Raw genomic sequence first — 19089 nt, 5'->3', positions numbered from 1 at the left:
AATGCACTATAAAACAAGAAATGGACTATATACCTGTTGTAATTTGGTTATCTATAGCCCGATGATATTTCGGAATTACAATTCCTTCTTCAGATCTTCTTAGCTGGAGTCTCAGCTAAGAAGATCTGAAGAAGGAACTGTAATTCCGAAATATCATTGGACTATAGATAACCAAATTACAACAGGTATATAGTCCATTTCTTGTTTTATAGTGCATTGTTGTACCATTCTAAACTTTTATTCTTTACAAACCAACTACAATACTCTCCTATATATATATGTGTGTGTGTGTGTGTGTGTGTGTGTGTGTGTAGGTGTGTGTGTGTGTCTGTGTTTGTCCCCTCAACTTCGCTTGACAACCGATGCTGGTGTGTTTATGTCCCCGTAACTTAGCGGTTCGGCAAAAGAGACCGATAGAATAAGTACTAGGCTTACAAAGAATAAGTCCTGGGGTTGATTTGCTCGACTAAAGGTAGTGTTCCAGCATGACCACAGTCAAATGACTGAAACAAGTAAAAGAGTAAAGAGTAAAAGAGATATATCTATCCCTACCATTTTCCCTATTATCACCACCTCCTCCCATCCATATCACTCCATTTTCCCCCCTTTCATACACATACCCTTTCTTTTGTCACCCTCTTCTATTCACTGTCTCGATTACATGTGAAAGAACATAGACAACATATTAAGAATGCTTTTGTCTTGCAGGGTCCGTAGCCACATCTTTAGAGCTGATGCTACGATAAAATGCACCCAGTACACTTAGAGAAGTGATTGGGTATTATAAAGAGCATCTAGCTGTAGAAACCATGCCAAAAATGGAATGTATGAGTAATGTGTGGGCCTCAGAAACTGACTTAATCCATGACTATTCAGCACTTTCATGCCAGCATGGCAAATGGCGTTTTATTTCTAGTATAACTATAATTATTTATTATGGCCAGATTCCAACCCAGGCCACAGCGACAAAGTTCACCCACCATACTTTTCAGTCCAACATCACTGCCTTGATATCCTGGATACATTCTAGACCAGTATCTGCAATCAAGTTGCCGATGTGTGATGAAATTTTCCTCTTCTGATATCACCATGAAGTGGATTCCACAAGAATAATTTTGGATGCTTCCAGTTTAGGGTAGCATACACAGTGACCAGACAATCACAGCCATCTTTGCCTGATCTTCTTGCTAACTTTCGGCAGGTCTCCATAAAGGCATTCACTTGACATGTTATCATATGTTGCTGCCATTTCACATATCATCATCATTTAACATCCATCTTCCATGCATGCAGGGGTAGGACAGTTGACAAGAGCCGGCCAGGCAGAAAATCTACCCAAATCTACTGTGTCTGTTTTGGCAAGGGTTTTACAACTGGAAGCCCTTCCTAACACCAACCACTGCATATAATTTGGAAAAACATACAGAAAGTGATTTCTTTACCTTTCGTTTGTTCATTTTATGTCCAATTTTCCACGTCAGCATGGATTAGGTGACTATGTTAGTCAGGCATTGCTTTATAGCCCAAAGCCCTTCCTATAGCTAAACATTTTCAAATAAAGGATCCCTTCTTTCATACACTGTAGAAGGTGCAAAGCCAGAAGATGTGTTGTTAACAGAGAAAATGACAACAAAGTCACTGCTTGTAATTCAGTTTTTAGAGACACAGACATAAAACAATCGTCCACTCACGCATACATACTCACACACACTCGTGGCAGGCTTTTTTTTTTTTTTTTTTACAATTTCTGTCTATTAAATCCACCCACAAAGAATTGGTTGGCCAGCACTGAAGAGAACACATGCCCATGGTGCCATGCAGTGGGAGTGAACCGAAAACCACATGGTTAGGAAGTGAACTGCTCAATCACACAAACATATTTGTGCCTGTTATTTATAATAATAATTATTATTATCTAAAAATTTATAATTTCTAATTTTAGTAGTTCTTGAGCCATCAGAGAAGACACCCAAGCAACCAATAAACTGAACAACAATAGAAGCACTAAATTTCATAGTGGCTGGATACAGTGTAAGCAAGAATGATAGTGAAGGACAAAAATACAGATAAACCCCAAAATTTGGTATAAAATAAAAATATCCAGGCTAGATCTAACAACAATAATAATGAAACCAAAAGAAAAACATGAATGTTGTTACTTGACTTGTTAGAAGTAGTAGCTGAATCTCTCTCAAATCATACCACAACCTCTTTTGAATGTTTGACTCTAAATATTTTCTAACTTTTAGTTAGGAGGGAATGTAGAGCCCAAGACCCATTCCAGGGCATCTGCAACTGCGTGTCCTCTAGTTGGGTTATATTTCACTACAATCTGTTCCCTTTCTCCTTTCAAAAGGGGTCTGTAAGACTCTGGAGAAAGTTGTGGAGGGGACATGATGCAAGCTTAGAGTATCATGTTAGTCGCTGAACAAAATGGTGATGAAGGCTGTAGAGGAGGCATTCGAGCTGTCATAAACACCAACCTGGCCCAAATCCCTGCAACAGAGTAGATGCCAAAAAAAGTACCTATAGTGTCAGGTGGGGTAGTTAAACTAAGTAAAGGGTTAGGTTTACCACTGCAGTAAGACATAACAGGATTTGAACCTGGAGTACAAAGAGGTAGGATTAATACCACAAAGTATTCAGTCCAATGTTCTTAGAGTTCTGCCAATCTACAGACTTTGATTGGTACTTTTTTTTTAATGACTCTGAAAGGATGAAAGGCAAAGTAAATTTAGTGGGATTTGAACTCAGAGAACAGGGAGTCAGAACAAATACCATGAACTATTCTCTTTGATGCTCTAATGACTCAGCCACTTCACTGCCTACTGTCTGCAATATGGATGGAGTGGTCAGTAATGGAACCCCTTTGATTATATGCCTCTTTCATCAGGGCTGGCTAACTGGGAGGGAAGGGGCTAAATAAATGGTGACAATTTCTAACATTAACATAAGATGACAAATGGGGGAACACAAAGACAGGCAACCCCAGTTTCAATTCAGAACTTGAAAGGGGGATGGGTGAAGGAAGACCTGTCCAACCCACATCAGAATGGAAAATGAATATGACAGCATCACACAATGCCACACACACACAACATCCTGTTACACTCACCACACACACACACACACACACAATCACCACTATCACAGAGAAAAATGTGTTTGTGTATGTATGTATATATACATATAAACACACAATTCCAACCACCTTCAGATATAATGGTGGTGGTAGTGGAGGGAAAGGATATCACTACTGTCACCACCCCCATCACTGACCAGCGCTAACAGTTTTCTGCCAGTCGGCTGTGAGTAATGTGACACTCCAAGCTGCCATAACACCAAACACTCTGCACCAATACAACCTATCAACACCCTCTCTACACCCTTCACCACCATTTTGTTCAGCAAGTAACATGATACCCCAAGCTCGCATCATGCCTCTCACCTCCTCCCCGCCCCGATCCACAGCTTTCTCCAGAAATCTACAGACCCATCTTTTTGAAAGGAGAAAGGGAACAGACAGTAATGAAATATGGTCCAATGTCCAACTAGAAAACACACACACACACATACATACGCGCAGACAAACATACACAGACACAAGCACACATGCACATTCTCTCCAGGGTTTCCTCCCAGGTGCTGGAGAGGGGAGCAGCAGGGTTGTGTAAAAGAAGTGAGAGTGGTAGCGGTAGCAACATCGGTAGTAGTGAAGCCGATGGTGGATGGTAAGGTGTTGAAGGTAATATCAGAGAACTTAGTGAGTAGAAACTAGTGGTTCTCATCCATGTTTTTGCCTTCGATTCCAGCCTCACTCTACTGGACCTCCTTAGCCATTCGATGCCATCATCATCATCATCGTTTAACGTCCGCTTTCCATGCTAGCATGGGTTGGACGATTTGACTGAGGACTGGTGACCCAGATGGCTACACCAGGCTCCAATCTGATTTGGCAGAGTTTCTACAGTTGGATGCCCTTCCTAACGCCCGTATATATTTTAAAAAATCCAACTGTATTTTGATCTTTTTATGTCTTACTTGTTTTACTCATTAGACTGCAGCAATGTTGGGGCACCACATTGAAGAATGTTTAGCCAAATGAATTGGCCCCCCAGCACTTTTTTTTTTTATTACAGCCTGATACTTATTCTATCAATCACCTATGCCGAACCGCTAAGTTACGGGAACGTAAACACATCAAGCACTTGTCGAACTTAGACACACACACATAAGACAGGCTTTTTTCAGTTTCTTATTTCTTTACTGCCCACAAGGGGCTACACACAGAGGGGACAAACAAGGATAGACAAAGGGATTAAGTCGATTACATCGACCCCAGTGCGTAACTGGTACTTAATTTATCGACCCAGAAAGGATGAAAAGCAAAGTCGATCTTGGCGGAATTTGAACTCAGAACGTAGCGGCAGACGAAATACCGCTAAGCATTTCGCCCGGCGTGCTAACGTTTCTGCCAGCTCGCTGCCTTTTTTCAGTTTCTGTCAACCAAATCCACTCACAAGGCTTTGGTCAGCCCAAGGCAATAGTAGAAGAAACTTGTCCAAGGTGTCAAGCAGTGGGACCAGAACCATGTGGTAGGGAAGCAAGTTTCTTACTACACAAACACACATCAGCACCTATAACTGAATATTATTAGGAACTATATAAAAAATATAAATATTTCATGTATTGTAGAAGTATAAGCAATTTATTGCAGGTAAATTCTAACAAAATATTATATGGACCTCTAAGGACCATATGGACCCTGGTTGAGTATCAATGATATAGACCATCATCATCATCAACATTTATTGTCTGTTTTCTATGCTGGCGTGGGTTGGACAGTTTGACAGGCACTGGCAAATCCGATTCTCTAGACTGTCTTGACTTGGTTTCTATGACTGGATGCCCTTCCTAATGCCAACCACTCAATAGTGTGTATTGGATGTTTTTTACATGGCACCAGCACCCACACCAATGCTTTTTATGTGGCACCTTGATTTTAGGATTTCAATTTTGTTGTGGTGGGTAGGTCTTAAATACAGCAGTGTGTCATCTGTCATCTCCTTCGTAAGGTTCAGTGACCAATCTGATATCTTGCCTATGGAGAACACAGTAGGTGTAGATGGACCAACATGCTGTCAGCACAAAATGGTTGAAAGCAAAAAATAAATAAATAAATATATATAAAAAAAAAAGACCACATTATCTAGCATTGGTTACCAACCAAGGATCCATGAAGGTAATACTGGGACAACAGGTGTCCTTGTACCGAGTTCAAAACTTGTTAAATTTTTAACCCTGCTCTCAGATCCCCTTTTGTTTAAATAAATTTTCTGATAGACATCTAGATTTGACAGAAAGCTCATTTAAGTTAAAAAGGTCATTGGTAGTGTAAAGTTGAGAACCGCTATGATTAGGTGTGATTTGGAGGAGAATATACTGCTATTTCAAGCAGTTTACCTTTCCTCTAATATTAGTTTGCAGTGGTGAAGATGGTAGTCAAAGTAGTGGACATTTTTATTGTCATAGTGGTCTCACAGTGGTCAAGGTGGCTAGTTCCAGGTCAGACCTGATTGATAATGACAAGCCCCCTTAACCCTTTGCAAGTTGCTGGGGTGCTGCAGCTATGCAGCGTATCTAGGGTGAGAAAGTCTGGCAGAGTCCATCCCTTTCCAGGCTAAATTCATATCTACAGTTGAGTGGAGTGGAGCAACATGAAATGAAGTGTCCTGCTCAAGAACACAACACATCTGAGAGCTGGGTTCAAATCTTACCCTAATAAACCACTAAGCCATGTGCCTCCACACTGATTGAGAAGACTTACAAAGACATTCCAGTCATGACCCCTTCAAGAACAGAATTGTTTTTACATTTTTAAGGCAATACAATGTGATTCCAGGAAGACTTGGTTAATATGTTCAGAGGGTCAATGACCAAATAGAATTAATCTAATATATGGTGTTGTCGTCATTAATGGCTGTCATTTGTAACAGTATCAATGTTATAGGGCGGAGAGGTGAAGAGAGTGGAGTGGTGTGACACAATGACTTTCATTGGTTGAAGGTCAGCAAGTTGCTGTCGTTAGTGGTGGTGACAGTGGTGATGTTGCTGGTGGTGATGTTGTTGTTGGTAATGTTGTTGGTGAGGTGGTGATGTTGGTGGTGGTAATGTTGTTGGTGAGGTGGTGATGTTGGTGGTGGTAATGTTGTTGGTGAGGTGGTGATGATGGTGTTGATGGTGATAATAGTTGTTCTGAAGTGAAATAAGGGAGTTAATCAGGTGAGGTGTGTTATCTAAACATGAAATATGATGGTAAAAGAAAGGAGACAGAGAGGAAAAAGGAAACAGAGAAAGCTAGAGAGAGGGAGCAAGAAAGAGAACAAGAAAGGCAAGTGACTAATATATATATAAAGTATAAAGTGTTGTGTGAGAGAGAGAGAGAGAGAGAGAGAGAGAGTGGGTGTGTGGGTGTTAGTGAAATACATACATAGTGAGGCAGTATTTAAACGTCTTATATTCAGAAAAAAGAAAAAAATCCAACTTCTAAGGCATATGTGGGTGTGTGCATAGATGCAAATATAGATATGTTAGAGTGAGTATGAAAATGTTGTTAATGTTGGAGTATACAAGTAAACATATTAATGTGAAACCATCCATCATGTAGATACTGAAATTCTATCCAAGGTGACCAAGCGGTCAAATGATCCTGTAGGTAAGGAGTAAGGTACTAGTTGCCTGGCGATTAGGTCAAGAGTTCACACTCTACTGAAGACAAACAAGTACTTCCTCATACCTCACCACTTTGCATACTTCACTAAACAAGTGTTTCTTGGAAAAAAATAAAAGTGACTGTCCTAGTTATCTTCACCATGAGGACATCTGTTCTCTCATTTAACACTTTAGCATTTAAACCGGCCATATTCAGCCCAAATGTTACCTGTGTCTTGTTCGAATTGGCCAGGTTTGACTTTTTACACCTATCCTCCAATGTCATTGTAAAAATAAACAATCATATCATTGAAATCTCAAAGCTACAAGATAATGCATGATTAATTCAAAACAATGTGAATAAATATGCATTACATTTGACAGAGAAATCTGGATGCCAAAGGGTTAAGGGTACTTTGAAGAATGGAGAAATGTATCGTTTGTAGGAAACCCTATAGTTTGTTGTGAAGAGGTTTCACTACCAACTTTTATTTGTAGGACATCAGTGGGAATCATAGTGGGATCTTCTAGCAGATGGTGGTGAAATGTTAATGGTATCAACTACTTAGAACTGGGGGCTTCTACATGTCACCAACACGTACCAGCATCACCACGACCACCATCATTACCATCTACTATTGCCTCAGGCCGACCAAAGCCTTGTGAGTGGATTTGGTAGACAGAAGCTGAAAGAAGCCTGTTGTATATGTGTGAGTGTGTGTGTCTCAGAAGTTTGGAGAATTGTGAAGTTATCCCTTAGTCACCACTACTTCCAAGTAAATTCCAGCTTGAGGTGGTAATATTCGTCAAGGGCACAAGTTATTGGTCAAATAACAGAAAGTCCTATGGCTAAAGGCTGACCCACCAACACTTGTCCCACTGGAGGCCCTGAGCCTAAAGAGTAAGCTCAGGAGAGTAGGAGATTAGCAGAGTAAATAAACTGTCAGTAGAAAGCAACAAGAAACCATTGATTTTTTTTTCCCCCAGGCTTTGGCATGGAGATCCATGATAGCCACACTCATAGGTATGGCACATGAAGAGGGACCAACTAATGGGAATGTCATGTAATGATTAAAAAGGAAATAGACAGATTGCCATATTTAACCTTTTAGTATTTAAACTGGCCATAACGTCTAAATATTTTACCTGTTTTATGTAATCGTAGTTGTGACCAGTACCAGTGACTCATAACAGCACCTGTACTGGTGACACATGAAAGGCACTCACTACACTCTTAGAGTGGTTGGCATTAGGAAGGGCATCCAGCCATAGAAACCAAGCCAAATTCAGACTGGAACTTGGTACAGCTCTCTGGCTTACTGATTCCAGTCAAACTGTCTAACCCATGCCAGCATGGAAAGCAAACATTAAATGATGATGATGATGCTCAAACCAGCTAGATCTGGCCTCTCACACATACCCCACAATATTATTCTAAAAATATATAATCACATCATTGAAATTTCAAAACTATGAGATAATACATGATTAATTAAAAACATTGTGAATAAATAAGCGTTACATTTAAAAAAGTAGTCTGAATGCTAAAAGGTTAATTTTTCTAATATTTTGGAGGGAAAAGCCACCTGACATTTGTTTGTCAGAAAACCATTACCAGAGGAGATATCAATAGTAATATTAACAACATCAACTAGAAAACATTGGGGGAATTATTTAAACATTTAAAGGTAACATATAGAAGACAATACATGACATTGGTAAATGTTTTGTGTTAATTAATTGACACAGGTAGTAATTTTATCAACATTGACTAATATTTGAACAACAATTTACTGGTACACTGATTTTTATGTAGAAAAATTATAAACATTGACTAATAGAGTAATTAGTTGAATATTTTAACAATTTATCAGAATACAAACAGAATTATTGAATTTGGAAAGGGAAAAATCATTTTCTTTTCATCACAAACAAAGCATGCAGGAGTGGGGGTGGGAAACAGTGGTACAGGCTATGATAAATTGAAACTGATATTGGAAAAATTCTTTACAATTTTCTATGAATTAATCCAATTTGTTAAAGAAAAAAATGTGAGAACATTTCACAATAAATTTAATTTGGTAAGGAACAGAAACAAAACCAGCAACAATGAAAATTTTCTTCTAAATGAAAGAAAAATTGATAAATCAAAATAATAAAAATAAAATAAATTCATTGAATGAATATGTTGGATTAGTAAAGAAAGGTTTAGTATTTCAGGTTTATCATCTTAATCTAAAACCTTTTGTTACTGTATTTAGGCTGAAGTATATTGCTAGTGTTTCAATTAATAAAGAATTTATTAAAATAACTTTGTCATTATTAATCTGGTGTTTGAAATATAAACTAATATGGAATTGTGATGGAGGGCTTCAAGACAGAATTTGTGTTATAGAAACAGTGGCAGTTTCGAGTCAGTTGATATCAAAAGGATTAACAGCAATACTACCCAGCTACAGCATAGGTTGGAATTATTGTCCTTGCAGCTTCTTCGTGGCACTCCGTCGCTTACGACGTCGAAGGTTCCAGTTGATCCGATCAACGGAACAGCCTGCTCGTGAAATTAACGTGCAAGTGGCTGAGCACTCCACAGACACGTGTACCCTTAACGTAGTTCTCGGGGATATTCAGCGTGACACAGAGTGTGATAAGGCTGACCCTTTGAATTACAGGCACAACAGAAACAGGAAGTAAGAGTGAGAGAAAGTTGTGGTGAAAGAATACAGCAGGGTTCACCACCATCCCCTGCCGGAGCCTCGTGGAGCTTCAGGTGTTTTCGCTCAATAAACACTCACAACGCCCGGTCTGGGAATCGAAACCGCGAGTCCGCTGCCTTAACCACTGAGCCATTGCGCCTCCACATGTCCTTGCAGCACAACTGGATAATAGTGCAGTAAAGACGATCATCATATCCTCAAGATACTTAGTCCCACTCTAACTCAATGATATTGGAATGTACCAGTTATTAGCCAGGTAAACTGAGACAGAGTCCTGTGCCTTGTCTTGTAGACACCACATGATGGCTGTTTCAAGGCATTTTGTAAACCTTTATCTATTCAACTCCTATGCCTTATATTCAATAATAATAATCCTTTCTACTATAGGAACTAAGCCTGAAATTTGGGAGAGGGGGATTGTTGATTATATTGACCCCAGTACTAAACTGGTACTTAATTTATCGACCCTGAAAGGATGAAAGGTAAAGTCAACCTCGGCAAAATTTGAACTCAGAACGTAGTGGCAGACGAAATACCACTAAACATTTCACCTGGCATGCTAACAATTGTACCAGCTCACCACCTTAATAATAATAATAATAATAATAATAATAATAATAATAATGATAATAATCCTTTCTACTGGAAGCATAAGGCCTCAAATTTTGGGGGAAGGGATTAAGTCAATTACATCGACCCCCAGTACGTAACTGGTAGTAATTTTATTGAACCCGAAAGGATGAAAGGCAAAGTCAATCTCGTCAGAATTCGAACTCAAAACCTAATGGCAGATGAGATACCGCTAAGTATTTTGCTTGGCTAATGATTATACCAGCTCACCACCTTAATAATAATAATCTTTCTACTATTGGCACAAGGCCTGAAATTTTGGTGGAAGGGAGCAAGTTGATTACATTGACCCTGGTATTTAACTGGTACTTATTTTATCGACTCCAAAACGATGAAAGGAGAAGTCAAACTTGGTAGAATCTTAATAATAATAATAATAATGATAATAATAATAATGGTTTCAAATTTTGGCACAGGGCCAACAGTTTTTTGAAGGGAAGGTTTTAGCTGATTACAACAAGTCAGTTTTCAATTAGTACTTCATTTTATTGACTGCAGAGGAATGAAAGGCAAGGTTGACCTTGGCAAGACTTGAACTCAGAACGTGTAAAGTGTCAGAACAAATACAGCAAGGCATTTTTCCGATGCGTTAACAAGACTGCCAGTCCACAATCAATAATAATGAACTTCTTAAAGTAAAAATTTTAATTTAAATAACAAAAAAACATTTTAAATAGGTGTTAAATAAACAGTTGAAACATTAAGAAATACATTGAATACAACATTTGTAAATCAAGTTAATTAACAGGTAACTGTCCCAGGAAATATTGTCCTTCTATCTTACCATTCTTACATAAGTCTTCATGTCCAATGGCCTTCTGAAAAGCTGAATGTTAGAGAATTTCTTAAAACAAGGGTCTTCTAGCAATATCTATAAACACATCTGTATACATTTGTATCTGTGTATGTTCTTTTTGTATGTATGAATAATACGCTGTGTCTGTGTGTGTGTGTGTACGCATGGTGTGTGTGTGTTCCATTAGTATTTGCATATACTCTCTTTTACTTGTTTCAGTCATTTGACTGCGGCCATGCTGCAGCACCACCTTTTAGTCGAGCTAATCGACCCCAGGACTTATTTCTTGTAAGCCCAGTACTTATTCTATCGGTCTCTTTTTGCCGAACCGCTAAGTTAAGGGGACGCAAACACACCAGCATAGGTTGTCAAGCGATGGTGTGGGGACAAACACAAACACACACACATATATATATATATATATATATATATATATATATATATATATACGACAGGCTTCTTTCAGTTTCCGTCTACCAAATCCATTCACAAGGCTTTGGTCGGCCCGAGACTATAGTAGAAGACACTTGCCCAAGGTGCCACGCAGTGGGACTGAACCTAGAACCATGTGGTTGGTAAGCAAGCTACTTACCACACAGCCACTCCTGCACTACATTTTTCACGTTTGTATCACAGGGTGTACACATTTGCAAGTACAAGTTGTGCTTGAGTGCATGTTAATTGTATGCATTTATGTGTGTGTGTGTGTGTGTGTGTGTGTGTGTTGTTGATGCCCTGATTTAAGGTAATACATTTTTGCTTTCAATTAGTTCAATCATCATCTTAATCACTGATTAGCTATCTACTTTTCAATGTTTAATTGAGTTAGACAAGACTTTATATTAAAAAGCAGAAATTTTAATGACCGGATGCTCTTTCTAAAACCAACCATCACCTGTTTCCAAGAAAGGTAATAATTCCCCCAATCTATCAAACAACAAACAGATTGGAAATGCTTTTGAGGAGAAGTACAAACAAATGACACCATTTACAGGGAGAGAGACACTTGGATGAAAATCAGGAGAAGCAAGTCAAGACAAACAGAGTACATACTCCTGTTTCAGTCATTGAACTGTGGCCATACTGGGGTACTATCTTGAAGGGGTTAGTCAAACAAATCAACAATGGCTTCACTAACCAAACTTTCAGTCACTATCAACAACATTCTTGATTAAGAATATTAAATTTGTACTCCACAAAAGTACAGAATGTGTACAACCAGTGATACAAATGTGAAAAATGTACACATGCAAATATTAATGCAACACACCATACGCACACACACACACAGAGTTCATTATTCACATAAAAAGTATCGTATCGAATCCACTCTGTAAAATGGTTGGCATTTGGAAGGGCAACCAGTCATAAAAAAAACCAAGCCAAAGCAGACCTCACAGGTGCTAGTGCAACATAAACCATGCTAAAGCAGACCTTGCCAGTACTGATGCAATGTAAATAGCACCCAGTCCACTCATTAAAGTGGTTGGCACTTGAAAGGGCATCCAGCTATAAAAACCATGCCAAAGCAGACAGTGAAACATGGCACAGTGTTTTGGCAAACCAGCCCCAGTCAAACCACCCAACCAATGCCAGTATGGAAGACAGACATCAAATGAAGACATGTATGAGTGTGTGTGCCTTCTTGTCTAGACATAATGTGATTGAGTGTGTATTACTATCATGTAGGCAGTGTCATTCCAATCCATTTCCAATCCACTGCATAAATATGTCAAGCCAGGGTGGATATTACTTGCTTAGAAACAGGTGTAAGGTTGACATCCAGGCCTTTCAACTATCATAGAAAATCTACCCTAACAGTTTCATCTGACTCATGCAAATATAGAAAAGTGGACATTAAGACAATGATGATGATGATGAGACATATATGAAGGGGAAATAAATAAAATGAAATACACAGAGATAAGTATTTAAAATGAAAACTCACAGGGGTTGAAGTTTCTTCGGCATTGACCACAGAGAAGACAAAATTACGGCCATTGACCTTATTGGCTATGGTTGGATTGGAGACAGGTTTGGTTAGCTCTGCGATTTTGGCCAGGCAGTCATTGCTTCGGTTGAGGAATGAACCCTTGGTTGTTAAACTCTACAAACAGATAACACCAACAATTATCAATTACAAAACACTAAAATCAAACACTAATATAAAGGAAAAAGGAAGAGTGGTGACATGTCACTGAGACTGTATGGTGTGGTTTCAATTTCTAGTTGAATCTAATTCATTTAAACCAGGGGTTTTCAAACTGTGGTCCGCAAGGACAAGACAGTGGGGTCCGTAGACAGCAAATGCTTTTTATGGGCAATTTGATTTTACATATGTTTTTTAATCGAAATCTTTTAATTGACAATAAACCTATTTGTTAAATACTGTTAAATAAATAAATGTAAAAATATATGTTATTTTAAGTAAATATTTATGTATAAATTTCATAAGTGTTTATAAGGGGGTCCCTAAGGTAAAGCCTGAAATATAAAGGGGTCCCTGATTTAAACTATTAATATTTGAAGGAGCATCATAAGCATCAAAAGTTTCTCTCATTATAAAATTTCAGGGGTCTCTGACAAAAAAAATAAAAAAATGAATAGAATAAAAATATAAAGTACAAATGTATATAGAATGGGGAAAAAGGACCAGAGAGGATAGAATTTTATAAGGTTTTGAGATATGTTCTTACCCTACTTCTTTCTATTGTTCGGCTCGGAACTTTGGTGACAATCTTCGACTCACTGTCTCTTTTATCAAGCTGTTTTCCTGAAAGATGTAGAAATAAAAATACAAATTAATTATAAGGAATTTGAAAGGCATAAAAAATAAAAATATATCTACAAACTTTGTGATAAACACTTAATATACCACAACAAAATATTGATTATTTTTAAGTGTTCTCAAAATCCCCATTAGTTATTGTGTTAGCTGTTTGGTTGGTTGGAATTGAAACAAGCAAAATTTTTTGAAATGAACTAGAAAGCGAGTTCATCTCAAAAAGCATTCTCACAGAATCTGGAGGTACCATCCTTCAGCAATTAGCTAGATGAACTTAGACAAGTGTATTTTAAATGTTCTACCCAAATATAGCCAAGAATTTGGTCTTGTTTCATTGAATGTTTAGGAAATGGAAGTGGCTTTCACCAAGTGCAAGGTCCTACTCTACTGACCAATGCAGTATCTCCTACCACAAGTGGCAAGACACCACATTACTAACCAAAATATCATCATCTAACATCTACTTCTCCATGCCTGCATGGGTTACACGGATTTGTTAAGGCAGATTTTCCAAATCAATGGAACAAAATAAAAGTGATAGCAATTCATACCAAACTCTCATTCCAATCAAGAGGACCAATGGAAGAAGGGTTTGAATTCAGAATTTTCTGTTACTAGATAGCTCTAAAGAAGCCAATTTACTCTTCTCCTAGACAGGTTCTGACAAGTAGTCTTTCAGTGTGCTTGTTCATTATCTCAAGTGTCTGATGTCCCAAAATTTTATAACTAGATACAGATGACCCTTTGTTGGGTTCATCCAGCCTTCTGATAAATCTTGTTTTTGTCCCATTGGATTTCTAGTAACCTTCTTCTGCAGGCTAATGGGTGGGGTAGGATCTGTTCGAGGATCTTACTATTTCAAGCCAGTCAAGTAACAAGCATATATTTCGGTTAATGCAAATTTGTACCTTGCAATAGAATGAAAAGGCTTATTACAAAGGAAATTACTCTCTTTAAATCTTCTTGTGGGTCTACTTAGACCCACAGGCAACAAGAAATCAGTCTATAGGATTCTGAAATTGCTCAGATTATCAGGAAATTCTACAAACTTAAGACATGTTCAATGCTTCAAATAAAACAAAAAACAGTGCAAACTTCAAATAATATTTCTTGAAGCAATGGTTAAATAAGTATTAATATATTTAATGAAGAGTGTAAATTAGTTTTGTTTAGTTCTCTACATTAAATAATATTAACAGTAGTAACTTAACATTGTTTGCCATGCAGATGGTGCCTCTGAGTAATAATTTCACTCAGAGATATAAATGTATATATATTTTTTTAAACACACCACAAGTAGGTCACAAATAATTGCCTTTAGGCTTTTGCTTGCTTACTCCAAGACAGAAATTTCAATTAAGTGAAAATTATTTTTCAGTACATCATCATCTACCTGAAATTAAGACGCTTGCTTTGTTGGACTAGCTGATTGGCTGAGCATAACAAGGTTATAATATCAAATTGTACTAAATGACAAGTGAAACTGAGATTTAACAAATTATTATTATTTCTTGGACCAACACTATACCAAAAGAGCAAGCCACAACCAATGGCCAAAGGTCCTTTGGGTCATTACTACTTCAACTTTCTAACACCCTCTTTAGTATCCTTGCTTGTTCCTAACAAGGCTGTTCTCTGTGGATGGTAATTCCTATGCATCCAACCCTTTAGTAATTGCTCCCAGTGTACCAACCACAAAGTGAACTGGCAGAATCACTAGCACACTGGGTAAAATGTTTCGCAGTATTTCATCCATCTTTGTGTTCTAAGTTCAAATTCGGTTGAGGTCCAATTTACCTTACATACTTTCGGGGTCGATAAAATAAGTAGCAGTTGATTACAGAGGTCAATGTAATTGACTTAACCCTTCCTCCAAAATTGCTCACCTTGTTCGAAAATTTGAAACTAATTATTATTTTTACCTCTGCCTTAGTGAAGGCAGAGGTATTGTTTGCAGTCGCATTTGTTTGTTTGTTTGTCCATGGACAAGATATCTCAAGAACTGCTGGGTGGATTCGAATGAAACTTTCAAGGATGTTTGGCCTCGTGAATGGCATGAACTGATTAGATTTTGGGATCGATCCAACACCAGACAAGGATTCTGGATTATTTTTCCGTTTTTTTTACTTAATTTTTGGCAGCAGTCAGGTTCATTTTTAGTATTCTTGTTTGTGAGAGCAGTTGAGTTTATTTCAGATATTCTCATTTTAAAAATCATCTCTGGCTAGCATTGGCAGAGGTTTGCACTTTCTGACTGCTCATTATTATTATTATTATTATTATTATTATTATTATTATTATTGATATTGTTAAGGAGGTGAGTTGGCAGAATCATTAACATGCTGGACGAAATGCTTAGTAGTATTTCGCCCATTAGTATGTTCCGAGTTCAAATTCTGCCAAGGTCAACTTTGCTTTTCATCCTTTAAGGGTCGATAAGTTAAATACCAGTGAAACACTGGGGTTGATAAAATCAGCTTAACCCCTTTCCCAAAATTGCTGCCCTTGTCCCTTTAGTAGAAAAGATTATTACTATTATTACCTTTCTGTTTAAAAAACGCCTGACCAAATTTAAGAAATTGGGAATCTGCTTCAGTTTTTTCAGGCTGCAAGAATAAAACATTGATTGGTAAAGAGATTGATCAGATCATTTGCAAAATTTTGTCATAACACCAACAATCACCACAACAAAGTAACAAAGGGGGTTGTACATGGTCCCTCAACCTGCTAGAGGCAGCAGCCAAATCTAATCGCATCCTGCCAACCTAAAGAAAAAATTAAATAAAGGACACTTTGGATAGTGTAATCCGAGACATAAAGGAAAGGAGCCCCTTCGGTCATGAATGACCATGAGATTGCAACTAGAAAGTTACCCTCCGAGGCACAAGTCCAGGCTAGGTTGTTTATGGAAGACCAGCAGTCACCCATACACACCAGCCTCCCTTCTCCACACCACCGATGTCATCCAAGGGAAAGGCAAAGGCTGATACAGCTTGGCACCAGTGACTTCGCAACTCATTTCAACAGCTAGAGTAATGTGAAAAAGTATCTTGCTCAAGAACACAACACAGAACCCAGTCCAGGAATCGAACTCATTACCACATGATTGTGAGCCTGACGCTTTAACCACTGAGCCATGTGCCTTCACAATCCAAGACTGAAAATAAACAAGATAACTACAGAATGGTCATGGCTTTGATCCATAGATCAGCTTCATCGCAGCTGTGCTGGAGTTAAAAAAAAAACAATCATAAGTGCTACAACAACCAGTTCAAGTTTGGTAAACAGATCAGTTGGATCTTAGTGGCAGCAAGTGGAAATGTAAGCAAATAAGGTAGCAACCTGCATAGGATTTAAGATCCAGATCCCTGTTGTATCTGACAGTGAACTTCTGTTGGAACACCTCTTCAGCTTGTATCCTCTACCAAACTATGTAAAGTGCCATAAGAAGCAGAACATCAAGGAACTGAGCTGTTCTCTTGATTGAAGACCTAATCCAAACATTTGCAACAGACTAGATTTTGCTGATGGCACTTAAAGCCATAGAATACCTAGAATTTGAAGAGTATACAATGCCTTGGCAACCATGCCCAGCACTCAACACTCTAAAAGCCAATGAGAGAGCTTCTACATAGGTGCTCAGCCTGTTAGAAATAGCAACCAAATTTTCCTCAAATGTCTCCACTGTCTAAGAAAAAGATATATTGCATAGTCTCGGGTTCCTTGCAAACAAGGCAGGATGGTCATGGTTTGAACACCTTGAATCATATAGCTACTCAATCAGGACTGACCTGGAATTCAGCAGTAACACCAACAACTTGACTCCAAGAGTATGTTTGTCCCTTTCACATTCAGATTACCCAATCAAATGTAATATTTGTTTATTTATTCACACAGTTTTGAGTTAATCATGCATTAATCTCATAGCTTCAAGATTTCGATGATGTGATTGTTTATTTTTAGAATGACATTGTAGGGTAGGTGTGAGAGGCTGGAGCTGGCCAGTTTGCACATAAAATAGGTAGAATATTTTGGACAGATATGGTCAATTTAGACGTTTAAGGGTTAAAATGTAAATAATCACATGGCATCTAAAACGGTCAAGACAATGAGAAGGAATTAAAAACCATCTTGATTTTCTCTTGGTTAGGTTTACTTTGAATTAATGAGGATTCTTTAGTATTGCAGGAGACAAGGTAGTCCATTAAATGCTGATGCCACTACACTCTAAAAGGTGACAATGTAAGAGAGTGAGGACTCTTTAGTTTGCTGAAGACATGACAACTACTCCAGTGCTGATGCCACAATAAAATGCAAGTAGTATACTACATAAAGTGATAGTGGCATTGGGAGAGATATTCTAACATAGAAACCAAGCCTAAAATAGAATATGCAAATGAAACAGTCCTCCAACCCATCTATGAGAGAAGTAGCTTCAAATAAGAACAGACTCAGACCATGACTTGTCCAACCCATGCTAGCATGAGAAATGAACATAAAATGATGATAAAAGAGGCAGTAGATTAACCCTTTTGATACCACTTTGCTTGAGACTGTCCATTTCTGACAGTCCTTCCTGCTTTAAAGTAACCTAAATAAAAATCTTACATCATTAAGTCATGTTCCAAACACCAGCTTGATCAGGAGATATAAATTATTTTACTAAATACTTCATAATTTCCAAAATTAATTGAAATAAAGCAACAAAATAAACTCACCACATTTTCAGCCAACCATTTCTCACGGTTGTGTCTCTCAACTCTCCACTTCAGATCATCTCCTTCTTCTTCCTCATTTTCTTCCTTATCCGATTCATGATGGAACATATCTTGCTGTGAGTTTTCATCTATCATCAAAGAAAAAAAAAGGTATGGTTTCGACAAATATATTATTGAGGTATTGTTTTATGGCTAGATCCCCTTCCTGTTGCCAACTTCTCTACCTAGTTTTCAACTAAGGGATTTTTTACAAGCCTCCAAATGTGCAAAGCCTGTGGATGATTTGTTGATAGGGGAAATGACAACAGAAAAACTAAAGAAAATAGAAAAATTGAGAAAAAAACATTTTAGAAGGAGGGAAAAAGATGGCAAAGAAAAGACTAAATTAACAAAAGGGATAGAATTCTTACCAATGTATTTCCATCTAAACTGCCGTTTCCTGCCGGCCCCTTCAGAATAGAGGTCACCATCAGGAAGGTACATCTCTTGCAATTTCATCACTTCCCGTTTATCATCATCAATCATCTTCTTACTACATGGTGTATAGGAAAGGTAAAAAAAGAGTTAAGAAAAGGGATGATGGATCAGAGAACAGAATTACAATTCTGGCAGTACAATAAGTACAACATAATCCAGGATGATGGAGAGGAGGAGGGGCAGAGAGAAACGAGTATACAACCTTTGGACTAGGTCAGGATCTCCACAATGCTTGGTCTAGCTCCCAGCTTGATT

The 19089-nt window shown here is 38.0% G+C and overlaps 1 protein-coding gene across 2 annotated transcripts in view; it reads right to left on the bottom strand.

The window, feature by feature from the left end:
• Positions 1–19089, bottom strand: part of LOC106872771 (uncharacterized) — a 73302-nt gene that overhangs the window by 2596 nt on the left and 51617 nt on the right. Inside the window, exons 23-28 of one of the 2 annotated variants that reach the window (XM_089359941.1) lie at positions 18768–18889; positions 18358–18485; positions 16182–16245; positions 13551–13627; positions 12803–12961; positions 10843–10884 (exon numbers count right to left, since the gene is read on the bottom strand). In XM_089359941.1, coding sequence (XP_089216067.1) covers positions 10843–10884; positions 12803–12961; positions 13551–13627; positions 16182–16245; positions 18358–18485; positions 18768–18889 — 592 coding nt within the window. The remainder of the gene's footprint in view (positions 1–10842; positions 10885–12802; positions 12962–13550; positions 13628–16181; positions 16246–18357; positions 18486–18767; positions 18890–19089) is intronic. The other variant, XM_089359942.1, reaches the window with a different exon arrangement.

This window comes from Octopus bimaculoides, chromosome 11, assembly GCF_046866305.1.
Source record: "Octopus bimaculoides isolate indiv1 chromosome 11, ASM4686630v1, whole genome shotgun sequence".
Taxonomy (NCBI): domain Eukaryota; kingdom Metazoa; phylum Mollusca; class Cephalopoda; order Octopoda; family Octopodidae; genus Octopus; species Octopus bimaculoides.
This window is presented reverse-complemented; position numbering and strand designations above follow the sequence as displayed.